Source organism: Mercenaria mercenaria, chromosome 6 (genome assembly GCF_021730395.1).
Source record: "Mercenaria mercenaria strain notata chromosome 6, MADL_Memer_1, whole genome shotgun sequence".
Taxonomy (NCBI): Eukaryota; Metazoa; Mollusca; class Bivalvia; order Venerida; family Veneridae; genus Mercenaria; species Mercenaria mercenaria.
The window spans coordinates 21,394,521-21,422,167 of NC_069366.1; the positions used below are offsets into that span (position 1 = coordinate 21,394,521).

General features: G+C 34.9%; 1 protein-coding gene across 2 annotated transcripts; it reads right to left on the reverse strand.

Annotated features, from left to right (window-relative positions):
• LOC123549447 (D-aspartate oxidase-like) lies at positions 1-26,969 on the reverse strand. Of its 2 annotated transcripts, XM_045337556.2 has the most exons (11): positions 26,736-26,969; positions 15,755-16,202; positions 6,066-6,180; positions 5,381-5,451; positions 4,801-4,866; positions 3,758-3,812; positions 3,407-3,508; positions 2,977-3,041; positions 2,398-2,515; positions 1,510-1,608; positions 1-679 (listed from the first exon to the last, which is right to left on the reverse strand). In XM_045337556.2, the coding sequence occupies exons 2-11, from the start codon at positions 15,946-15,948 to the stop codon at positions 554-556; spliced, it is 1,011 nt and encodes a 336-aa protein (XP_045193491.2). In that variant the 5' UTR covers positions 15,949-16,202; positions 26,736-26,969; the 3' UTR covers positions 1-553. The 2 variants fall into 2 exon arrangements, with proteins under 2 accessions (XP_045193491.2, XP_045193490.2); XM_045337555.2 differs by lacking the exon at positions 26,736-26,969 and having other exon boundaries at positions 15,755-16,359.
• Between the last annotated feature and the right edge of the window lie 678 nt (positions 26,970-27,647).

The following is a 27,647-nucleotide window of genomic DNA, read 5'->3' on the forward strand; positions in this document are numbered from 1 at the left end:
AACGTGTCGGTGTGTTATATCTAACGCTTTACAGAAATAAACTACTACATACATAATTATATCAACTGCCAAAGTATAAACAAAAAGTTGCGAAAGTATAAAGTAAATGTGTTTAAAGTCTCGAACAGGAGACAAACGATGATACAGTTCGTAGTTTGGTAAGTCACATTAAATCATGAAAAACATAAAGTAAATAAATATGTTATACCAGTCAGCAACCAATTTGACTTAACACTGCGAACTCGTTTAATTTCGGTGTCTTAAATTTCGTGGTCAGAACTGTTATATCATGAGGATATGAATTCATGGATTTAAACTTTTGAATATAAAATGAAAGGGAATTTATATGCTTATTAGGACTGATACAACAATGACACACACGAAATTATTCATCCAGGAGTATTTATGATTACATGGTAACCGAAAATGATCCTATTTGACATATTCTTTAAATTGCACTGTCAGGATTACCCCTACAAAATAACCAATGTTTTAGTGAACTGCAACAAAGTTCACAATCAATATTTTAGCTAATAAACGTCTTAATACTCTGTTATAATTTTGCTTTTATTTCATTGCGTGTTTCCATGACGATCTTCTTGACCATCTGTGAGGCTTCCAAGCCAGTTCCCCAGCTTAAAGCTATTCCATTTGCACCATGACCATAGTTGTGGACAACCTAAAACATGAGTATCTATCTTATTGTTGTAAAAGCATTGTATAAAATAATAAAATATATCAGGTTATCATGTGACATTACTTTTTCCATCCACTGGCATGTCTACATCATCTGGCTTTAATCCAGAATTTTTTATCAAATAGCGGCTTTGTACAGCTTTGGAATACTAGTAGTTGAAAAATAAATGCAGTGAAGCCCTGAAGGTTAATTTGACATAAGCTGGTGGAATAGAAAGGTAATGTTTACAGTAATAAAATGTGTGTCAGAACTAAGCAATTCAGTGTTTTCTCTGAAATCTGGAATATTTTACAATGCCAGGCTTAATGCACTACTTTTTAGTTGTGACTTTAGAATAATAGGTGACACAGTCAGTGAGCATTTTATTTGCCTCTAAATGCCATTCAAGAAAGGGGGGTAGGTGTGTTCGAAGAAAAATTAAAAAGAAAATGGATCAGGAAAACCTATTGAAAATTTCCAGTTTTTAGTGTCTAGCATGCTATCTTATTGAAGAAATCACATTTCAGTAGAAATCTCTCAACATTGGGGTGTGTTACGGGATCTTTTCTTATAACGGAATATGGAAAAGTCCACAGCAGTGCCTGACCATAAGCATCTACGTAAATGCGCAAAATACCGTTTTCAGGTATGTTTGAAGGACAGTATAAAGTCTTAATGCGTCCTACACACCGTTGACGCCCATCAAAATAGCACTGTTGTACATAATTAGAACTGTAGTCGTGTTTTCTACAGCAGTACATATTCTTGTATACTTGGCAACATTTATATTTTATATACCGTGGACATGTGTGCAATATGCACGGCTAACCTACCTTTAACTGTTTTCCATTGAGTGTTATGTTTTCTGCTTCTAATCTGATGAAGGTTCTATGCGGTCTAAGCCCCACCCATTTTCTCTCAGCCTCAACATTCTTAAAATATAAAAGTACAAGACATCATTCTTTTTTCCGCGTATTTTTCTTGCTGGAATCTCTCCAGCTCGGTTTGACCAAGGCGGATAAAATTCCCCAACCTTTCATTCTTTTTTTTTCAAATTATATAAAATCTTAAGTTTCTCTTCATTCCGTTTAGAATTGATACTTATATTTTTCATTTCTGTTCATCATCATTCAATTTTAAGATTTTTATTCAACAAAATCAAACTGGGGATTTTATCCGTCTTGGTCAAATTCAGAAAGGGGGGTTTTGTGCTACATTTTTGATGGATTCATGCTAGGTTAGTCAAATATCAATAACATCTAAAAGCAAACAAATTTTAGCTCTGACAACCAAAACTTACAATACTAATAACGGATGTCCTGACGGTTGACAGGAAATAATATACTCACTACGCTATGATATGTTATATATTAACCCTTAGCCTGCTAAATTTCTGAAATGGACTGTTCCATCATTCAGTTTGGGCAATACCATTTAGTATTCGAAGGGGTGTTCACTGAAAATTTACTAACTGAATAGCGAACAGTGCAGGCTGATCTTGGTCTGCACTGGTCGCAAAGGCAAAACCAATTGCCGCCAGCAGGCTAAGGGTTAATCAACACAACCATCAGCAAATAGTTAATTTGGCTCATTCAAATTATTCAAGTGATCATTTGTTCTTACGATAAACTTAAACAATAATGAAATAAAAGTATCGCCATTTATAGACAAAAACAGACATAATTAATGCAATAAGTTCTATTGAAATTTGAATAGAATACTTTTAATCCAGGCAGGAGGTCTTCACAACGTGCTTTTACGTCATCAAACCATACTCTCCCGTCTGACGTTCCATACTGGTCCTTCTGTCGTGTACCGCCTAGAACAACGTTATCTTGTCTGAAAATTGTTATCGAGACTTTTACTTATTTCATATTAAAGAAATGTAGGTTTTCAGTGTTTAAGTAAGTGGATAAGAGATTTGTACATGTTGTTGGACTGGATGTTGGGTGCTTCAATTAAGAAACGTTTTATTTTCGTCCTCGTGATGTCTGGAGGAGCTTGATGTTTTTATAAACAAGCTGCTGTATGTTTAAAAAAATGTCATGCTTTCATACACTGACATACATCATATTATGAAGACGCCCCTTTCGTCAATTGTACTGAATGTCCACTGAATAACAGCCTGACAACTTTGGGTATTATATGATCACACTTTTTGTACATGTGTCTTTTGTAATAGTAACCGTGATGTGTAATGAAAATAATACATCGAACGAACTTGAAATTGTGAAATAAAGACATTTATGTAAATGGCATGTAACGGTTACTTGTTATTTTTTAAAGTGATACAGACTTACCCTGGGTAAATGTAGCTTGAGGCGTCGTCCCAAACATAAAAGTGTTTTATCCACGGTGCTTTCACCTGTTCAATGATATGATATATTTCATCATCTAGGAAGTAGCAGACATTACAATATCCCAACTTTTGCGAACATACATCCTGACATTATTAAATAAGTTGAAATTATACAATGCATTTTCGTACATCCTTGGTACCATTGCTTGTCTAGTAATTGCGCTAGACTTTCCGTAACCACGGTAACAGAAATAAAGTGTTAGTGGTAGCCATGAGTTTGACTTTTCAGACTCCATTGGCGGATAAGAATGGACATCCCCTCAGTTTAAACAATTTTTATTCTTTATTTAAACCAAGAGGTCATTCTACATGTGAAGAAATCTACAAAGGTATTCGCTCTCGGAAACGGCCAGTCGGCCAAACTTTCTTACCCTCAGTAAGTGACCCCTAACAGGAAACACTTCTTTATCGTTGAATAGAGTTCTCGAGTTAAGCCCAGCACAATTCACAAAAACTGAACATCTGCCTGCAAACTAATTAAACACAAACACAGTCAGATAACCAGGTAGTTGCAAATCCTGTTTTGAAAATCAACGAGCTTTTTAACCTTTCAAGCATTTGGAAGATAAAACTATCGCTATTGTCTGGCTCTAAACATGTCTTGATACATAAAACAGCATATATCCAGACTGGCTAAAATGAATTCATTCCGCTGTGAATCAATTTTTTAACGCAAACGAAAGTTTAACATTACTGTCTTTATCAAACATAGAAATACTTACTTCGTGTATACTTTCTATGTTCCTCTTTTCTATTTGACCACCTCTTGATATGAACCTATAAAACATCATACTTTAATAAAATCTGTAAAAAGATCCCTAGGAAGCATAGAATGCAACCAAAAAAGAATAATAGCAGACTTGGTTTGATTGAGTCTGTTCATGTGAGGTTATAAAATGTGCAAAACTTCTCATGCCCCCTAGCGCCGGCCTAAGCGGAACTCTATTACACATTTATTGGATGGACTCCATGATCCCAAAGGACCAGAAAATATAACAATACTGAATCCAAGTACGGGGAGACTTTTTACAGCCGCCACACGGCACTTAAAGATTGCTGTTGTGATAGTTTATAAAATCTGTAAAAAGATCCCTTGGAAGCACAGAATGCAACCAAAAAGGAATAATAGCAGAGTCGATTTGATTGAGTCTGTTCATTTAAACATTTCCATTCACCTGTTCTTCTTCGGATACTCCATTGCATATCTTCTCTGTTTACCTTATCTAACAAGGTCCACCTTTGCTATTATCTTTTTCCTTTTCCTCATCTTTTCTAAATTCTGCTGCTTTTTCTTCATTTTTCACATTTTTTTCTTCTTTTTATACTATAACATATTTCTTTAATCTTTAGTATTCGTTTTTTATCTGTGTTGTAGCTGTATATAATGCCCTCGCTATCAGTATCCTTTAACTGTTCTTTAGGATATACCTTCCCACATTCAAACACTCTTTCAACTACCGCTCTAAGCTTCATATTTTTCTGGTTCCTGAAAGCCTCATCAACACTTTCCTTATCATTTCTGTCATTTTTACCCTGAATATCATCCACACAGGGTTGTAAATTGCATTTTTGTCGTTTTCCGTGTTTTTAACAATTATATATTTTGTTCCTACGAAGCATATCTAATAGGTCAAGTTTGCTGAATCATATGTTAATACGTTTTTGTTTGTTTTGGGTTTAACGCCGTTTTTCAACAGTACGTTAATACGTTAATACTGAGCTGGTTTACTTAATATTGATCGCAATTAAATGAATGATGATATACCTTTTCGTAAGCCATGGTAAGTACCTTCTGCATTCAATCATAAGTGTTGTATATTTCCAGCCATACCTTGAAAGAAGGGAAAAATGAAGCCTAACGTAAAAGATAAATCTTCATGTGTATTGTGTCACAATAACGTTACGTCAAAATTTTAACATCGCAGTGTTTTTGTCCGGCAGTATAGTCCCATCGAAGAACGTAAATATAATATTATTTTGACATAAATTATTGATGTAACTATATTCTGACGTATCCCCATCCACGCAAGTGATCGCCAACACACTTACAGCCATTTTGTCGATACAAAGTACATGTTTATTAAAAAAAAGGAAGATTGTTTCCCAATGTTTTATAATACTTCAACATATAAACATGCAGCTGGTAATATTTAAAGTCTTGTAGTATTGTTGTTATATAGAAGTATTCGTGACATAAACTATGATACTACTTTAACTTTTAGAATTGCCAAAGCAAATTCCATAATTTCAAGTTTTCTTCAAATGAAATAATACAAAATTATGAAATCCATCTTTTTGAGAAGTTTTCCAGAAATAATTCTTTTCAACAAAGACCGTTTATTTACCTATAGTTTCCAGGCAGATCTGCTAGTTCCCGTTCCGTTAATTCGGTAATACCGTAGTGAAATTCAGGAGGCTGAAATAGATTTGGAATAATATTTAACCAAACACTTGCATAGCAAGCAAGCGAGCTTTTTGTATAACCACTGTTAATGACCCAACTGTTACTAAAAAATTATAAGAAGATCATTTGAAAGCATAAAATGCAACCAAGCAAAATAATAGCAGACTCGGTTTGGCTGTGTCTGTTCATGAGATATGATAATCATCATCATTATCATCATCACCGCCATACTGTATCATTTGGAAAATAAGATACAAAAACAAATTTGACTTTCCCTATAATCCTTATGGTGAACAAAGATGTAGTGGTAATAAAGTTTGGCGAGTGTAATTTTCGACACTTAAAGTAAGGATGTCTGAATAATTTAAATATTTTATGACACGAATATCTCGAAAATTAATGAATTTAAGATTTCATATTACCAACAAATAGCATCATTTGTGCTACTTCTGGATACATGTTGAAACATCTTAATTCATTTAAACATTCAAAATGTTCCTTCCTTAAAATGGACAAAACATACTGAATTTAATTGTTAAGAGTTCTTGTCTTGGAAGGAAAACTGCACCATTTTCTTTTAAAACATCTTATGATATGAATAGCAAATCTAAAGTGAAGGTTCTAACCTTTGATTTCGGCGTAGCAAAGTGGTATCCTGAGAGCCTTATAACGCCTGTTTCTCCAGGATCGTTGTCTCTGTTCAGCGTGTGGTACCATTGGAATGACTCCTGACACCACTTCCTGTACCAGAAAGTTCCAAAAACAATTCGTGTCAACACTGTTTTCTATCCGCTTTTCAGTCTTATGATGAAATTAAGATTATAGATTAATGTTAATTATTTGAGCCGCGCCATGAGAAAACCATCGGCGCAGTCTGGTCAGGATCCATGCTGTTCGCTTTCAAAGCCTATTGCAATTAGGGAAACCGTTAGCGAACAGCATGGATCCTGACCAGACTGCGCGAATGCGCAGGCTGGTCTGGATCCATGCTGGTCGCAAACGCACTATGTTGGTTTTCTCATGGTGCGGCTCATTTCGAATCAGTGGCTCCTCGTTGCTATGGGTTCGAGCCTAGCAAAGAAGTCGAATTATTTCATATAATTTAGCCATCGAGTTAGTTTGGAGTTTCTACCATGCGTGTCTGATAACTTACCAGGACGGGTACCGATATCTCCATACATTACAGAAGCTTGAAAATCACCATGTTGGTAAAACTTAAACATTATAATACTACTCGTATAAGGACAATACACGTTGTTTTTTTTTTTTTTTTTTTTTTTTTTTTTGTATTAATGTCTACAGACGCCCTACGAATTGTTAGTGACAGAGACCGAAAGTCGAGGTCACCATCATGCCCCATCTTCGTTTACAAAAAAAAAACAAAAAAAAAACATCTCATAAACACTAAATGTATCGTTTTTATTTGTGATAACTTTACGATTCCTTACCATTCTGGTTGATTTTTTGAATCTTAACAACCCATTTGTGGGGTGCACAAATCAACGACACTACCAAATGCATGTAATAATGTTTTTAATCGATAGTTTTTATTTCTCTTAATCAAAATCATAAGATTCACTATATTTTTGCATTTTTTAAAAAACAAATCATTAAAAAGTGACACGGTTTAACATAAAAAAATGTACACGGGTTAATACTTCACAGCATCGTTGCTATGATTCCTAAAAATAAGTAATCGCACATGTTACCTGCGATTCAATATATTCACGATTATTGGCAAAAACTCAGTGCTCTTCTTTTTCTAAGAGAGTACAGAGAGGACGGCTTTATATCCTTTCCGCGGCCTTAACGTATTAAAAGTTTTAATACGTTAAGGCCGCGGAAAGGATATAAAGCCGTTTTAATTTAAAACGTATTAGCGTCTGAATGCCCGTTCACGCTTCCGTAGAATCAACATTTATTAAACAAAATTCATTTTGAAAATATTTCTGAAAAGTCTAGGTCTGCAGCTCTCAAATACGGATATACCTGACATCCGAGACATATACTGACACTTTTAGACAACATCAAAAAGGACCTTTTGAACGATTTGAGAAGTTCCAAAAATACCCCTGCTCCGTTACGGACCCCTGTGGGATTTGTGTTTATTCCGGGTACAAAATTTTTTTCATAGATGAAAAGCTGACATGTCGTGCTAAAGCCCAGGTATTTTCAAATCGTTAGAAATTGCTGAAAATTGACTTCTCGTTAGCAAAAAGAAAAAGTCCACGCGCATACATTTAGACGGGGTGACCCCTGCGCATGAACCAGTGACCAATGCAAATGCGACGTTTAGCCTGTGTACTTTCATTTTCTTTACTTACGGGAAAAGCTGAACGTCATCTGACTCATTTTCTGTGTTGTCAGAAACATACGTATGCCTGGCGAGATTGTATGTATAAATTAGAATTTCAATAAGTGTATCTATAACCGACTTAAAGTTAAAACGCCACGTTTCATTTTACTGACAGGTTAAAGCAACAAAAAGCCTTCTTCAGTCTCTTGGAATTCATTGGCTAGTCTTATCTTCACTCACGATCGAGAAGTACATGTTTATTACAACTAATACATGGTCATTTCGGTGCCAACCAGTGCTGAAAGTTTATTATTTAGTTAACGATAATTTTTATTATGATGAAATATATCTAATAAATGTAAATTTTTCTTTTCAGAAAAATCACTGCTCCTGAGACTGTGGCATCCACTTCCTTTACAGTGCCGACGGTGCCAGTATCTGTGCCACCTAAACCCGACGGTCTTGAAAGATTCGAAGCCATTGGCGACAGGATCTGGACGTTATGATGCGCCTGTTGCGCCAGAAGAACTCGAGGCTAAAAAGCGTAAAACTACGCCAAGCACTACTCAGTCGTCAAACAATTGGACTATAGCCGTATGGAAGGATTGGGCTGTATTTCGAAATTTACAGCCACAGTCATTTAATGAGCCGGGGTATCCTATTCCCGGGGATATTGGTAGTTTTCAAAGATTTGAAATAATGGATTATTGGCTACAAAGGTTTGTTCACGGGACTCGTAGGAAGGATAGTAAGCCTTATCCACCAGATACTTTGTGTCAAATATCCGCCGGACTTCAGCGGTATCTTCATGTCATTTTTTTCGCGAAGGAAGACCCTACCTTTGCTGGATTTCGCCGTGCTTTGGACACGAGAATGAGGGAGTTGACTAACCAGGGTGTAGGTGTAGAAAAGAAAAGTTCTGATCCTATTTCTTCACAGGACGAAAAACAGTTTTGGAGTTCTGGTGTTTTCTCAATGAACAGTACTAGAGGATTATCAAATGCGGTTTTTTAATAATGGAAAAGTGTTTGGATTCAGGGGTGGAATGGAACATATAGGTAATGGCAGAACAATTTGAACTAGGTTATAATGAGGAAAATAAACGCCGTTTCATCAAGTTTATTTCACGCATGGTCAGCTTTTAACGAGAATTTGCAAGAATTCTCTCCCTTAATTATTGACTGTGTTAAAGCAATTCCCTTCAAATTGCATTGCCTCCCTTACATTAGCTCAAGTCATGTCATTCATGACCCAAGTCAATAATATTTTGTCATGGATTTTGCATTGATATAAAATTTTGCTTTAGGTAATACACGGAAATTAAGCTCGAATGTTACTCCATAGAAAGCAACAAGTAGCCAGTTTTTGATATAAATCATGTTGTTTTATAGATTCATAAAGAAATAATATTCTTGTAAAGATATAAACCATTTCTGTAAAAAAAAAACACATTATGTTAGCATATGATATTACGAAATTCGTGTTGTCATGTAACAGAAAATGAAAACATTTAAATAAATTTCTTTTCTTTTCTTTTGAAACTTTGAATCCCACTAAACATTGAAATCCGAAAATTATGTCATAAACGAGCTTTCCCACAAAAACATGTATAATAGTTTTCCTCGAGAAAAACGAAACTTGTGTAAAAATACGTGTATTTCCATTTTGTCTGATTGTTCTTGTCCATATAACGGTACTTTTGTTTAACTTTCATGCCTAGAAGTTTACCATTTAAAACATGATAAAATGAAGTAATAAACTAAGCAGTACTGTATTTGACAGGCAATGGCAAAGAAAAACCCGAGCAATTTAACAAACTTAAAAAACATACATGTTACCAAAACACAGACACACATGTTTTATTAAGTGGCCTTGATCCAAGGTTTTCCATAGAAATATAAGAAAGAAAGAATCTATTTAATTATGAATCAAGTTTCTGATTTTTCTGATCAGCATTGGTTTTTGTGTATCATAGAGATCCGAACTCATTTTTTTTAAACAATTAGCTCTGATTCACCCTGTCTACTTATTTATAGTGTCTAACTTGTATAATCAATGATATACATAAATCAAATATGCCATTCAGATATGTGTTTGCACATACTATACGTACAATTCAATCATGAAATCAAATTTATCGTGTAAACTAAAGTTTTTAGCTGTAAAAGTGGCTATTTTGCATGCTTTTCACGAACAAAACCGTGACAAAAATGTAGGTCGTACTAAAGAGATAATCCTACCGTGCAAAATCATGGAAAGCATGTCATTTTTTTTTTCAATCTTGGATTTTATTTCTGAAATAGACATGATATTGCGCGTCTATTAATTTCACCCTTTCTTTGCACATGCTGTGTCTTTTGTTTAAATAAATGTACACATTCCCTCCCCCCCCCCCCCCCCCCCCCCACCCCCACCCTCCTCTCACCAGCTTTCAATGAGCGCCTAACTTGCAAATTACACTATTGCATAAGAAAATTATTCTTTTAAGTAGTTTTACTCCTGTCGTCGAATGTTTCAATATTCCAAAGATATTTAGTTTTCAGTCGGAAATTATGTAATTTATGTTGATTCATATTGTTCTCATAAACGGTTTGGTGAAAAAATCAAAGCTCTGTTCTATTCTGTTCTTTTCATTTTTTTCTATTTTTTTTTATTAATTAGACAATTATGAATGTTATTATTTCAAAAGACTATATGGAATCGTACATCAGTTGTTTGTATATGCAGTTCCGTAAGTTAACACGGCTTAAGTTACATCAGAACTTTAAGATTAAAGTTTTTTGTTTTTATTTCTTGATACACTTTGAAGTAAAATGGAAGCAAGAAGCTTTTACCCTATTACACTTATAATTATATTATTGTATTGTTTATAAAGTCAAGAATACCTACATATGTGATAATAAATTGTCATGCTTTGAAAAATATAATTTATTTGCATCTAAAGTAAAAGAAATTGAAAAGTTTAGTGTTTTTCACTATATGTTCAATATAAGCGATGGTGATACTTTTAAAACAAAATTGGAAGCAAGAAGATGTTCAGTTAGAATAAATATTTTCACATTAAATTTAAGAGAAGAAATTGAAGTTTACTGTCATATCTGGTAAACTATTCACAAACCGAAAGAAATATTTGAAATTAATCATTGAAAATAAATTTCCTATATAATCTATTGCTCAAAGTAATATCAGTAGGGAAACCAATATTGATTATCGGATAGTTTTCAAGGGGGACAACCTACTATGATAAGCCAGTCAAATATAACAATAGCTGGGGATGGATAAGAAAAAATGTGCAAGGAGGATTTAAACAATTAAAAACTGTGAAAGCTATATTGACTCCAATTATTTATTTTGACCAGCCTGGGTCCGAGTGTTCTATTTATAGAATTTTTGAAACTTACTTAAATTTGATACCACGTAGTGTGCCATTTAACAAAAAACCACTGGAAGGATTAAGGTTCAGCGCAGGTAACATTTCGCAGCGTGATTGGAAAGGTATGATGAAACGATGAGGCCGGAATTTCTATGGATAATAGAAACATTTCAAATCATTCTGGAAGGGTTACACTTTGCTCAACGTTATACAATAACCAATTCAGTGACAAATCGGTGATGAGCAGAACCAAGCACTGTTCAAACGCGGTGCGAACTTACCAAAGGCAGGACTTCGATTTCAAATACTATCGAGCCAGTATTGCCAGAAAACAAATCAAATATTTCTGGAAAAGGAACATTTGAAGAACGCGAACCTCCGCAACAAGATGTCAAAGTTATTAAACATGACAGTGAGGAAAATGAGGAAAACTTGGACCTAAATAACAACATAAAATCGAATGACATTGGAATTCTTAAAATTGTTGTGCCGGAGGACATAAAAAATGTAGAAATTGAAAGAAAGGCACAAAGAAGGTAAAGCTTGAGCTTTGAATGTACTAATTGCAAACATTAAAAGGGAAAAAATCACGTTCTATTTGTTATTTATATTTTATTTTGTTGAACTTGATCCTTTATACACAAAAACATAATTTTATTGGCAGTTCCTATATTCACGGGGGAGGATGTGTCACACGAAGGATGGAGTTCTCTGATAACCTGTCATGTTTTCTTCTGATAACAGTTACGGAGTTCCTGGAAAACGTTACAGAGTTCTTCTGATGTCTGAATACCGAACCAAGGAATCGGTGGATAAAATGGTAATTATTTATCTTTAAATAGAGAGAATGGGGTGTAAAACTAAAGTTTGATGGTCAAGGTTGCCTGATGTCTTGTGCTATGCGTCAGAAAAAAACTGTTTAGTCTAACAATCAACGCAACTTCTTCGAAATGAAGACATTTTTAGTAAAATATCGAAATTGTTTGCTTATTCATACATATTGTTCTTCTTATTCACGTTCTTCATCCCCTCCACATGCAGTAGTATAATTTTAGTGTAAAGATGCAAACATAAACCACTTTCTAACAATTTCACGCCCGATTTTTCAAATGTTACGGAGTTCAGGTGATAACTCTGAAGATGTCACAGAGTTCTCATGATAACTTTTATTACTACCAGGGTGTTTCTTGAGCTATGTTAGGATACTTTTTAGCTAATTTTATTATTTAAAAAGGATGTTAATGATCTTCTAACGTAATATATTTATCCAAGGCACAGTATTGTGGTTATATAATGTACGGTATGAGTCTTTTGTAAAGTTTAAAACTAAGTGCAGTATAAAGACATATATAGTAAAATACGAATAGATAACAAATGCAATAAATTGTATTTTTTTCTTTCTATCAATGGATGTGCCAATGTTCCGTTTTGATTGATCACTGAATTGAAATCAAATCCGTTATCTTTAATTTAGGATACATCTATTTGCTGCATTTGCAGAGGCTGTCTTTTTCTAAAGCGGTTTATCGGATTAATATGTATGACTGTGGCAAATTTAAAACACGTACGTTTGATTTACTAGGCGAAGACATCGGACAGGACGAATCAAAAATATCCTATGATGAAGAAAGTGGTTTGATACAAGTGTTGACGAAAGATACTACAGAATGTCCTGTACAAAAATAGAAAAGAATAAATACACCAACCAAGACTGTGCATAAACAGTTCTTTTAAATTTGCCACATGGCCTCAATGTTGTAATTGCGACTTTCCTTTCAGGATGAATATTTACAACATGAGCAACTGCTTCAGACGTCAGGAATATTTTGTGACAGTATTTACATCTGACTGTCGCATCCTGAAACAAAGGACAATTATCTAAAGCTTTACCTAGCATATTGGCCTTTTCAACCTACCACATATTAACTCAGCGTAAAGGTCATAATATGAATATGCATAACTACACAAGCAATTGAATTGCATGCGATGACAACAGCAGTCATATATATTAATCTGATAAACCGCTTCAGAAAAAGACAGCATCTGCAGATGAGCAATTAGATGTACCCTACAACGGATTTGTTTTCAAATCAGTGATCAATCAAAACGGAAACCAATAAACCGTTCTTCGCGAACTGAACATTGGCACATTAATTGATAGAACGAAAAATACAATTTACTGCATTAATTTTGTTATCTATTCGTATTTTACTATACTTGTCATTATACTGCAGTTAGTTTTAGACATTACAAAAGGCTCGTACCATACATTATATAACCACAATACTTGCCTTGGATAAATATATTACGTTAGAAGATCATTAACACCATTTGTAAATAATAAAATTAGCTAAAAAGTATCCTAACATAGCTCAAGAAACACCCTGGCAGTAATAAAAGTTATCATAAGAACTCTGTGACATCTTTAGAGTTATCACCTGAATTCCGTAACATTTGAAAAATCGGGCATAAAATTGTTAGAAAGTGGTTTATGTTTGCATCTTGCACTAAAATTATTCTATTGCACGTGGAGAGGATTAAGAACGTGAACAAGAAGAATAATATGTTTGAATAAGCAAACAATTTCGATATTTTACTAAAAATGTCTTCATTTCAAAGAAGTGGTGATGATTATTAGACGTAACAGTTTTTTCTGACGCATAGCACAAGACATCAGGCAACCTTGATCATCAAACTTTAGTTTTACACCCCATTCTCTCTATTTAAAGATAAATAATTACCATTTTATCCACCGATTCCTTGGCTCGTCATTCAGACATCAGAAGAACTCTGTAACGTTTTCCAGGAACTCCGTAACAGTTATCAGACGAAAACATGACAGGTTATTAGAAGAACTCCATCCTTCGTGTAACACTTCCTCCCCCGTGATATTTGGCAGTTGATCCGCCTCCTTGAATGTTGTTGATTTAAAGTAGGCGTATCTATGAATTCCCATTAATTTTGAACCACTTCGTGATTAAGTGACTCATTTTTCCCCGTTATGAAATAATATGAAAATAAGTTGGTTACTTTTTTGAAAATCCTTCGCTTATCATTGGTTGAAAAAGATGTTTGAACTATAAGGGAAAAAAAACAAGACGTAGATACAAGACATTTCATTTGCGCAAGAATAAATATTCGGCCCTGACACAACATTTGAAAAATAAGAAAACAGAGGTATAACAGCACATGGATTAGAATCTAATTTGTTTATGCACGAATTTTTTGTGCTAATACAACATGCCCGGATCAAGTGAAAAAGCTTTAGTTAGTAATTTTGATGCAATTTGATGCAATAACATCAAAATAAAACTAAACTAAAATAAAACTAAATGGCTAATTGAAATAAGTCCTCTGAGATCATGTTTGTTCAAAAGCTATGAGAGATATGCTAATATTATGTTTATCATTTCATATTTCTAGCAGATATTTACAAATAAACCAAAGTGATATGTGCATATTTTATTACTAAACAAAATGTGGGAAAACATTTCAACTAATTAACTTTATAATAATAACCGTACCTTATAGGCACACGGACACTAAATAGAAAAATGGCGCGAAAAAAATGGTAGTCGCATAATGGCGGATACAAATAGTCCTCAGTTTTTTTTGCTCTGTAGAGCTATTTTCCTTATTTTCTTTGCAATTTTTTTGCTAAAATCACATGACAGATCTATGCTTGACATGTAGGTAGCATTTTCATAATGGAATAACAACATGACAAAAATGGAAACTTAGATCATACACCACCAGTATAATTTGGGGTCTCGTTTTTTAGCTGATTTTGGAGTTTGTGTGTTTGACTGAAATTATTTTTCTTGCATCAAACATGACCCCCACACACACACTTTTCTTTCGATTTTTATTTAGCACTGACAATATTCTTCAAAAGAAAATGTAGGTTACAGACATTTAAAATGGGTCCTGATGTGTGCTGTGGCCATTGGAAATAGGTCAATTTTATATAGAATAAAGAACAACAACTATTTAGTGTGTTATAACCTTAAGTACATAAAAACAAGATCCTGTATAAATGGAAGTCAAGTACGTACTTAAATAAATACGTTTGCCTATATTGCCTTTACACATTTTATTATACTGTTATAAATCTGAATACAACAATAATACTCTATGAAAAATGAAAAATACATAGCCATAGTGTTTGTTCGAAACTTTAACGAATGACTACATCTATTCATATGCACAGAGTATTTGAAACACGTAAGGTATTCATTAGAGTACTTAAAAAGACTTCTATACCCAGCATAATATGCACAGTACCAATTTAATAGATCAGTTAAATTACTTTCCTTTTTCTATTTTGGTTGCAAGATGAGGTAAAAATATTCATTCTAAAGTTTTAAACTACAGATTTTATTCATTGTTGCAGTTAATCAAATTTTAAGATTTAATCAATCTTCTTACAGATTTTATTATTTAAACAGTTCTAAATCATGCCACTGTTTCAAGTTGTTCAAAATGGAAAAAGGGAAATGTCAAGAGATATCAATATTACCTCTTGCTTCTAAAGGGGGCTGCAAGTTCATATTAATAAATTCAACAATAAACCAAAATAGAACAAATAGAAATTGACCTGACTTACAGTAATAACTTACAGAAATAGCAAGCCTATAATGACATACCTGTATTGCTGTAGCGATTTTACCGGTGTTTTCTCCACTGATGGGCGGAATATTCCTGCAGCGCCGTCACTTGTCGTGTCCTTGGTGAATTTATCCGCTATAACAGTAACTCTCCGGTCCGGAAGCAGACACTGGACGTTTACTGCTGTCGATAACCCCACTATCCCCGCCCCTAGAATCACTATGTCGTACATATTTCACTTTCAACTGGTCCATACAGGTAACGATGTAGTATACATCAATACTTATCAGCGTATAGTTCACGAAAGTGCAAGGTTGAGTTCTGATATACACATGGCAGATATTCACGGGAGTTCTTTTCGCGTTACGAATATATTAACATATATATAATGAGAATTGTAGAACATACTTCAATAACATCCGTGTTTTAGTAGACTGCAACCCAGCGCACAGCGATGAAACACTCAGTCCGATAAGGATCTGTGACCTATTTTTGTAATATCCTTTTTAGTAACAGCTTTTCAAAAAATGTGTTTTGTGGACACCTGCTTAGCTTGAATGTGTCGAATTTATTTTATAAACTGCACGTACATGTTTAACAAGGGCACCATGACTGATTTTATGATTAAAATAAACATGTTACAAAAGATGAGGCTGAAAGATACAGAATTCTTTAAAAATCGACAACAAATCCTCCTTGTCTTCTCATATTTTATGTTAAATTATTTCCCTTCATAGTTATAAAATCGTTACGTTTTCCTGCTGCCGAATGTAATGATGATACAGCGGGAGCAGACTTCTGACTAGGAAACAGAAGTATATAAAAAATAATCTTATTATCAGACTGGTAGCTAGTCTATCTTTCGACTTAAATTCATAATTTGCATAAATTTTGTACACTTTACCTATGTATTGGACTATACACGGTATCAAAGCACTTTCTGTCTCACCCAGATAACTGAGCTCTTTCGTTGAAGAGTACAACATGGTAATAAAATCTTCTTATTTTGTTAATAAATAACTTAGTGCTGACACGGAAACTTTCTGTCTATGTCTAAGAGATATCGTAAAAAAAAAACAGTTTTCAGAAACTTTGTTAATAATCCTCTTTTTCACGACAAATTTGTATCTAATAAAGTTATAGGATACATTTGCGAAAAAAAGTCACAGGTCAGTTCATTAAAGTAAATGGAGAAAAGGGATAGAGCAGCAGTAGCCCATAGACTATGATTTAGTACTTTTTTAATTTTCAAAATTAAGAATATAGCAAGTCTATATCCTCTGTCCAATATCAAACATGTTACTAGTAGTAAAGGGTGGTGATCTGGAATCCTGGTCATGCTACTAAGATAGATTTCTGGAGGGTCTCTGGCACCCTATGGGAATTTAGCATAGCCTTAGGGTGCCAGATCACCATGCTGGAGGGTGCCAGAACATCATCCGGGTGCCAGATCACCATCGGGTACCAGATCACCATTCAGGTACGCGAACACAATCCAGGATGGTACCAGATCACCATCCATGTGCCAGATCACCATCCAGGACGGTACGGGGAAACTTCATGGCACCTTAATTTTACTACTACCCGTAGATAGGGAAAAATAACAAAACAAGAATTTTGTATGTACACATATTTTAATGAACAAGTAACTGTATTAACAAAAGAACATTAAGGATAAAAATAATCATGTTCTAACACATACAATTCAAACAACTGTAAAGCAAGTCTATCAGACTGACCTGCTGTACAACACTGACAATGTTCAGGTTTAGATAATGATCTAGCTTTTACATACAAGTGTCCATAGGATTAATCAAAATAGTCTCTAAATCACATCCTCTGACTAAAGCGTCAAGAGCAAATATGCAGTAAACACCACACATAGCACTACTTTGAAGTCGTATGTTGTTCCTTGTCCAGTTTCGGGTATTGTTGTCCAAGAAGAGTCGAATAGCTTCTTCAAAGGGCGGTAATCCAAAAGTGTCAAAGCAGATGGCTGTATTTTGCTCTGAAGTAGATAGCCACCCAATGTTCTCCAGGTTGATCTTAGTCATGTGTGTTCATTATGTAAGCTTTTACATGACAGGGTTTCTGCTTTGGCAGATGATCCTATTGGCACACTTCTCAATTTAGTGTTCTCAATATAAATGTATTAACGTTCATGGGTATTCATGATTCCAGGCGTTTTTCACTTGTTCTGCCCATATACTCATCCAGCTTTATCTTGGATCTAATTGATGACGGGCTAACGTCTCCTTTATATCTACCCACATATTTAGGGCGTGTACTTCCTTACTGCCATGGACTTCCATTGTAGAGATTTATTTGACTTAGAGCTTTTTCAATGTACAACTCCACCCACTCGTCCGTAGATGTAAACAAACACAGTTGATGCTGTAATTTACTGGGACGATCCGCTTGACATCCAAAACAGTTCTTATGTACTTCATCGAAGATGAGTGTTTGAAGTTCTTCCACAATACGATCGTTTAGGGTGTCTCGCATATTCTGTAGTTTTCTTTTAAATATCGATTCGTGATATTTCACTTTCTCAGCATCTTTTCTGAGTTTTCTGGCATAGGCATGACCATCCATGTTTAATAATCTGTGGCGACTTCTCTCAGCCCGTTGATCTCAAATTGATTGTCAAATTCTGTGTACACTATCACGTTCACGACGGTAGGAAGTGCTTGTGCAAACTGAAGATCTATTCTCAGGTTCCCCGTTTTTATAGGATGAAGTTGGCCTTCCTCGCAACCTTGATCTGCGGTTAGATCAAACCCCCAGAGTGTAGCCACTTTTATATTCTGCCAAGGTCAATCCAATCGACTGGTTGAGTCCAAGAGCTCCTGTTGCCTGGTAAAGTGACATGTACGATCACATACATTCTCCATTTTCAAAATTTGTTGTGAATGGTTTTACCGTCGAGACTGACGTCTAGTTTCGACAAATTGAAATGTCTGAAATCAAATGGATTGGGGCTCCATTCATATCTGCATTCCTCACCATACCAATGATGGGTCGTTTTGGAAGTTGTCCAAGAAACAAGTGATCATCAATTTTAGATATCAAAAATCATGTGAAAATATCAAGAGGTCTAGAATGTCTGAACCCTTTGTGACTACGTCTCAACGTCCTTTCTCGACGAGGTTTAGATGGAGACTGACGACGAGAGTTTGTTTTAGAACCTTTTATACTTTTCATTAAAGATTCTCCCAAGGATAAAGCTGTTGCTTTTCCAACAGACTTTAACGCCTTTTCTCCACGAGACTTTAACACTTGTTTTGGACTTCTCCCTAACATGATATCCTTGACTGCACACAGACCTTCATGTTTGAGGGCCTTAATTGCTGATTTAACCATGGGTTTTACAAAAGGAGAAGTTGTTTTGATTTAAAGATAGACCCAAGTCCATGACCAATATTGGCGAGGGACACCGCGATACACGGGATACATTGTGATCATAAGTTAAGTCGTGATTTCTTTCGTAAATGCAACTTCACCATAGACTTGCCAACAACAAACTGAATGGTTTGTCCAATGTCGCCCCTTATATTTATACCTATTTTATCAAAACTGGATTTGGAGATTGGGACGTAATGCAAATTGACAAATTCTTCGTGAACATGATTTGAATCTCTCTTGCTCGGTTCAAATGGAACCACACGAAGGATTGGTGCCTCAATATTTCCAAGAAAAGTAAAATCTGCCAGATCAGAATAAAGAATAAATGATTAGTTACAACATTCAAATCCACACCGTTAGGAAAAGGATCTTCATCCCTCGGATAAACATCTCCCAAATGTTGACTACTAGTATGTCCTCCTAGCTTAAGTAATAAACTAGGATGGAAATGTATACCCACATGCAATGTATCAGAATTTAATTCGATTCGTCTCCTTGGTTTGGAATACCCAATATGAAACACCATGGAAATCCTATGTAAAGTGTCTTCGAGTGCTTCTTGAATGGTATTATCTATTTCAGTAATGAGACGCTCTGGGGAAGAATACACCCAAGATTTAATGCAGCAATTAAACGTGTACTGATCACTGATTTTCTTACACTTATTGGAAGGAAGTTTACCATCATCTTCATTCTCTGACCCGTCTCTCTTTATCCATAACCAGCGTTGTCTGTTGCCAAGTTATTCCTGAGGAACCTTAGATTCTCGCAGACCTCGAGAAAATGGAGTAAATGTGGCAATTGATTTTGACTTGCCAGCTCTTTGATTTGTCCTTTATCTCTAGTATTTTGAAACAAAATCATGTAATGCGCATTCAGACTCATTGTTCTGCTTGCTTCGGAATGTTGAAACATGTTCTGGGTGATAAAAATCACACTGGCATTATGATGATGTTCTTTTCTTGTAAACCAAAGTTTGATTTTTTCTTCATCTTTATCGCCAAGCATGTCATCAAACACCACCAATAAGGAATACTGGTATTGTTGACATCTCCTCGTCGTCCCCTGGGATGCCATTGACAAACTTGATAGTACAGTTTTAAACACTTCCATTTTAACCTCAATCAATTATTTGACAAACTGTGTTTTACCAGAACCACTTGGTCCAAAGATAAGAATATTGCAAGAATGTTGAAAAAGTAAACTACCTTCTTCCATAATGGACAACATATTCTGTGTTTACACGTTTATTTATACTAGTTGATGACAACAACATCTTTTTCAAATAACATTTTTGTTCTGTTTACATGTTTATTTATACTAGTTGATGACAACAAACATCTTTTTCAAATAACATTTTTTCAATGTTCACAAAAACACATATTTACAATAGTTAACAATTATTCAACAATGTTCATAAAAGTTTTTCAATAAACATAGTTAACAATTATTTAACAGATACATGTCTTCTGTCTTAAAGAAACGAAGCAAATAAATAACTGCACAGGGGATAGCTATTAAGTGGACTGAGGATTTTTTGAATAATGAGACTGTGATAATGATTACGACTTTTTACCTCAACGTATAGTCGGGGGATATGGTTTCATTGTTGTCTATTTCGAGGGGTGAGAGCCTTTTTTTTTATCTGTATGTACTTAAAACAGTTTCTCTCTGACCTCTTTGTCTGTCTTTCCGTCCGCTTGTCTGACCAAATTCGTACACTTGACGTTTTTTCTAAGACCGTACTTCGCGTTTTGGTCTCTTGGGTCGATGTTGTTGTTACTTAGTGACAGAAAGATGGTCTCTGCTCTTAAACTATAGAGAGAAATTATGTATTGCGACCAACCTTTATATTTAAGCAGCTTGCATATACACGTTGATTTTGGAGAGCATGAACCAAAGTCATTGTTGATTAAAGTAGAAGTACGATTTTTGCTCAATATTTTCATTTAAAATTGAGATGCTTTTAACCAGAATATGTAAACAGTTTCAGCTTCATAATTTCAGTAAAAAAGAAAATAGTGAAATCATTTTGTACAATAAAAATGCACCGTAAACCCGTTCTATGGGTAATTCTCTGTATTTGTTTCTTTTTAAAGTTACGATATCCTTTAGTGATACTTCTCTTTCTAAAAGTACCAGCAACATGAAATGTTTGCTAAATCACCTATGCAGCAATAAAAAACTACTGTTTATCAACCTTTCCCATAACAAAGTTTAAAGCGATGACTTTATTGATGAATAGATTTTTTTTGAAACTTTAAGGATATCTATGCATAAAAACAATGTTTTCGTATAAAATGTAAATTTCGAATTTCTTTTTTTCAAAACTTGTGATTTTGCCCGATTTTTACACAATGAAAAAAATTAACATAATTAAATTTTAAAATAAAGTGTAGGTTCTGAAAGTAAAGTAATTTTGTACGTAATTGAACAAGAGTCGAATAGTTGGGTAACGAAGATGACATTAAAGGTTGTCGCCCTGGCCCTATCCGCCTCTGATAAAATGTGATACGTCTCGCTACAACTTGCACACCATTTGGATACTACATATGATAAATATTTCTAATGACTGGAGTAAATGAAAAAATCGAAATAGACATTTATTGTATATGAACAGTGTTACTATCAATCAGAATACAGTCCTTAGTACATAATACGGCTATCCCCAGTACAGTATTGTGAACATTTATAAAGGTATAACTTTAACAATTTAAAAGTTACATTGCCGCTTCTGATAATATAATACGATTCAGAATTTTTAATTATTCAAATATTTCTTAAAAAATAACAATATTTGTCGAAATGCTGTGAATTTCGAGGTGAGTCGAAATGCTGTGAATTTCGAGGAGATCATCTCAGATTTGAGGTAATATTTTTCATGCTCTGCTAAATCGTAAGCATTATACAATATGCCATAGTCTAAATTTAGCATTCAGCTATTAGTTCAAACACTGGTTTCATTTATGGATACTAGTACTGTAGATAAGCACTACTTAAGACAGCAAGATCTTACCTCTGGTAAAGAAAAACAACTGCACATTTGTTTGTTTACTTATATCACTTTCTTAGCTATATCCAGTGTCCGTTTCCCCACAGTGTTTTTGTTCTATGTCTCATTCAATAGTAAAGGTCTTTCTTGTTTTGGGAAAAAGTGTAGGAGAAGGGGTTTTATTTGGATAAGACTTGGTTCAGTATCGTTTTTATACAATACAGGCCACCATTCCACGGCTTATTGATGGTTTTTATGACTGTTTTCATTTGGTAAATGCACAAGAGATATCAACAAGTTAGATCTAAATCTGCTCTATTATAAATATCGTTTAGAAGACGAATTTATCTTAAATACGAAAGTATTCTTTTTTTTTCTGCGACGAATACTTAGTTCAACAGTGCTCAAGGTCCATCGATTTTCCGAAAACGCATACTGTACCCTCAAAGGTTCACTTAGTGCAAACACAGCAAGCTAAAAATGTTTTGAAATTCACTATATTTCAATAAATTCTCGTTTTGTTTTAAGGTTTATAAACCCGGGGCTAGAGGGTGTGGACGGAAGCTTACACTTCCGCTGCCGTCCATGAACAGGCTCAATCAAGCCAAGCCTGCAACATTTGTTGGGCGACCTGTGGTTTTTCACTTCTTTATTTTAATAGGGATATGGGCAAAAGCCTTGTATCTATATATTTCCCAGAAATTCAACAGCACTTCATTTATTTTGCTCTTCATATATTGTCTAGATCTATTGATCTATTAAAAATGACACTGTGCTGGATGGGAATATAGCACCCTATGTTAAAATGCCATAGGGTGCTATCAATGACTTGCCGGAGTAAGGATATGCTCATCAGGCTCTTTCAACGTAGCTCAGTCTTTCTTCGAACGCCAGTGTGGTTACTGCCAGAAAATGCATTCTAATATGCTTGTCTCTGCTAAAACACTCACGCTAGAATGACGTAACGTTAAGGTATTTCTGCACGTTAGGATCAAAATGTTTTCTACAATGTAGAATTTGATTAAATTCTGATTTTTCAAAACTTCGGGATGTACTAAGAAAATTCAGCAAATAAAAAAGATAGGGTCGTGTGCTTGATTTTTTGCTAGACTGATTTGAAAAATTTCGACCTCACGCAATTTTTCATAATGGGAGTCTATGGGAAAAACGCAACGTTTATAACTTTTTCGCGAATAGAATTTTTTCTACAATGTAGATTTTAATGAAACTTCTCACAGTCATAAATAAACGTATGGTCTATAACATGGTGAAATAAAATATATAGGTCCGTGAGCTTATTTTTGAGATACTTAGCTATGATTAAAGTGAACGGCTATTTCAAGCTAATTTTAAGACATTAATTTGAATTATTTAACGTGTAAGATGTTTTAATATCATATTTTAACTTTAGAAAGATAGAAACAGTGCCATTTTAATACATTTATTCACTGGTTGTCCTTAATACATAAACTGATTTTTGTTTCCATACGCCGAATCCAGGCATTATTCTACGTTTTCCGGATACATGGCGTTACAGCATCACTTCCGGTATATCAAACGTGCAGAACTACCTTAACTTGCGGTGACGTCAATGTTTTTTGTTGCGATCAAGAAAGAGCGCTTATATATTTTATCTTCAGTTTTAGATTAAGGGCATATTAGAATCAAAATAATTTATAGCAAAACCGTGTTTTAACACTATTTATACACTCGGTAGGTAATACGTCGTACAAATAATTTCACTCGGACTGCGCCCTCGTGGAATTATTACGCCCGACGTATAACCGCCCATTGTGCATAAATAGTGTTAAAACACTCTTTTGCTATAAATTATTTCTTATACAAGCAAATTCGATGAATTGGTATCCCCCGCCGAAAGGGTTTGTGGTGAGGAATGGCAAAAAGATATATCCGGCAAAAAGTTAAGGATGTTAATAAGAAGCAAATAATTTCATTAGTCAAAATCAATTTAACAGAAAACAAATGTTTAATGAAAGAGTACACAATAAATGTATGATACTTTGATCCGGACTAAAGAATTTATTTTGCATGGGATATGCTTACTGTAATAAGCTTAGCTTTTAAAATTAAATGCAGTTAATTGAAATGTGAGCTTGAAGTTTAACTGGAATGAAATATTGTCTTTGAGTGGTTTGGCACCAGGTGTTGCTGTTTTACATGTACATTTGAACTTAAAAGATCAGATGTCCTTAAGAGAACACAGATAAGATATCTTGAACATGGCTGAGGGCAAGGTTTGTGCAGTCACAACTTAACGTGTTGAAGGTTTTAACATTTAAAAAAAAAAAAAAGGATGGAAATATATATATCTATATATAGATATATGTATAATTTTATTTTTTAAGGGGGTGGGGGTGCAGGGAACGGGAGAGGAAACAAAATTTCAATGCTGATTATAAATATTGATTGAAAATTAAAAATGAAAAAAAAAAAGGTAAAAGGGTGAAGTTGGAGGGGGGGGGGGGGCAGAGGATGCATGATCAGTGGTGGGCATGACTGGGTGGAGAGGTGAGGTGGGGGAATAGTACAACTTGGAAGGTTTGAAAAAATCTAAAATAAATAAAAAATAAAAAAAAAAAAATTGGGGATGTGGGGTGAGTGGGGTTGGGAGGGGAGGGGGTGTGACCAAGGCAAGTGGGTGACCAGGTGTGGGTGCGCAACTTCACATGTTTATAATAAATGTTCACAGAAAAGAATGAAAGAAATTTAATGAAATTCTGCCAAATGGTAAGTTTGTTATGTACAAATATGTGGATTTTAGACAATTAAAGGGCAATAACTCTGAAGTTACAAAAAAAAATCCGTACAAAATTGTCTGTGCACAACCACATTATAGTGCTCTAAATTCTGTTAAAGTTTCATAGTTCTAGGTCAAATATATCAAAAGTTATGATGCAGAAATTGGCATATCTATAGATCCATAGTACCCTATATAGTTAACACTAGAAACTTCTAAGGGCCATAACCCTGGTGTTACTTGGGCAATCTGTCTGAAACTTGATGGGCCCCATAACCTCATAGTGGTGAACATGTATATGAAGTTTGTTTGAAAAAGTCTAAAATAAGGAATGAATGTTTTTTTTTGTGGGGGTGGGGGGGGGGGGGGGTGGGGGGAGAGGGGGGGGGGGTGTGATCAAGGGAAGGGGGCGACCAGATGTGGGTACACAACTTTACATGTTTACAATAAATGTTCATGGAAAAGAATGAAAGAAATTTAATGAAATTCTACAAAATGAAGTTTGTTATGTACAAATATGTGGATTTTTATACAATTAAAGGGCAATAACTCTTAATTTACAAATAAATCCAAATGAAATTGTGTGTACACAACCACATTATGGTGATCTAAATTCTGTTTAAGTTTCATAGTTCTAGGTCAAATATATCAAAAGTTATGATGCAGAAATTGCCATATTTATAGTACCCTATATAGTTAACACTAGAAACTTCTAAGGGCCATAACTCTGGTGTTACTTGGGCAATCTGACTGAAACTTGACGGGCCGCAAGAACTCATTGTGGTAAACATGTATATGAAGTTTTAAATAAATATTCCCAACCATTTCCTAGATATGGCTCCGGACGGACGGACGGACGGACGGAAAGACGGAAGGACGGACGGACGGACGGACGGACGGAAAGACGGACGGAAGGACGGACGGACGGACAACGCCAAAACTATATCCCTCCGACTTTCGTCGGGGGATAATAAAGCCTATTGAGCGTTGCGCTATGTAAATATAAGACGCGCGAACCTAATAGAGAGCACTATAAACGACATCATCGATACACTTTTTCTGTGCGATTAAGTGTACGTCAAAATAGCTTATTTGTGTTTCTTGAGTCTAGGTAGGATGATGATCTGGTACCGTCCTAGATGGTGATCTGGTACCTGGATGGTGATCTGACACCTGGATGGTGATCTGGAATCCTGGTCAGTGGACTAAAAATTAGAGGGGCCTCTGGCACCCGAATGGTGATCTAGTACCCGAATGGTGATCTGGCACCCGGGTGGTGATCTGGCACCCTGTGCTAAATTCCCATACGGTGCTAAAGACCCTCCAGAAATCTATTTTTTGTAAATGACCAGGGTACCAGATCACCACACTTTACTACTGTTACTTTTCACTTTTTTATTTTCAAAAATATTCTTTTCATATAAAAATAGATAGAATTTCCGATATGCAATGAAATACGTTTTGCCTCCCTTGTCGCTTCACCCTTGATCATGTAGAACTACTTAACTTTTAAAGCGACTTGTTAATCGCGGGTACAAAGTAACCTTGGTATTCTTGCAAGATATTGGAATAATTTGCAAAAATATTGTTCAGATCGAGTGTAATGATTTTGAAAAAATGAAGACAATCACCAAAATTCTAGTCTTTTTACCATCATAGAATTTAACTTACTGACAATGTCTTATCATTTTTCAATCTATGTCAAACAGGACAGAAATCAACACCCGTAGCGGGCGAGTAGCTTTAAAATACTGCTGTGTACCTACTTTATGTTAAGAGGTCAGATATATAGGGTACGCTATGCTAGTACATTATTTGTAATATGATAATCACCTACTGACAATGATAAAATAAGGCAATTTACCAGTTAACCACTCCGAAAGGTTTTTTCTTCGTCTGTCACACTGATACGATATGGGTTTGTTTTTACCAAAATTAGAATCATGGTCAGCTAGAAAATCCGAATATTAAGTCTCACAAGTGTGTCCAATAATATGTCGCTGCATTGCAAAATAATAATACACTTTAATTCATTTAGAATATAATATGCAAGTGTCCTTTCAAAGTAACAGAATATCCAAATCGTGAAAAATATTTCATTAACTTGCCCTACAGTGTCATCTGTGATATAAGAAAATAAACTATTGATTACTGATATTGATTTGAAGTAAAACACCGTGTGGGGAATCACGTGACTTACAAAGGCAGATTACACGGAAAAATGGCCGATAATTTCTCCGATTCGTCAGGAAAATCAAGGTATTTCTATTGATAAACATTTGTTTTAGATGTTCTAATATGTCCTATCATATGCCCCTTACATTCCGATTTCCTCTGGTGCCTTTCCTTTGTTCCATTCACCTATAATTTCCGAGAACACTTGGGAAGTTTTAATACATTCGCAGTTTTTGGGATGACGGTATCCACGGACCGACATTATTTTGTTCAGAAAATACTAATTACTGAAGTATACGACAGTACAATGACATTTAAACTTAACAAAGTATCCAGTCCATCATAAACATGTTACGGACTGGCAAAATCAAAGCTACCAAAAAGAGAATGTCGAAATATACGAAATGGCGCTGAACACGTACATAGTCTTCTAGGCCGCTGTGCACGTACAAGGTCAATGATTCAATCTTATATTATAGAAATACTTATATTGCCACGAGGCTTCTGTGTTTAAAAGTGTTTTACAAATTTATAATGTCAAAGTTTAAATCGCGTTTTCTTAAAAACAAGATCTACGAAAGTTCATGCACTAAAGCAGACA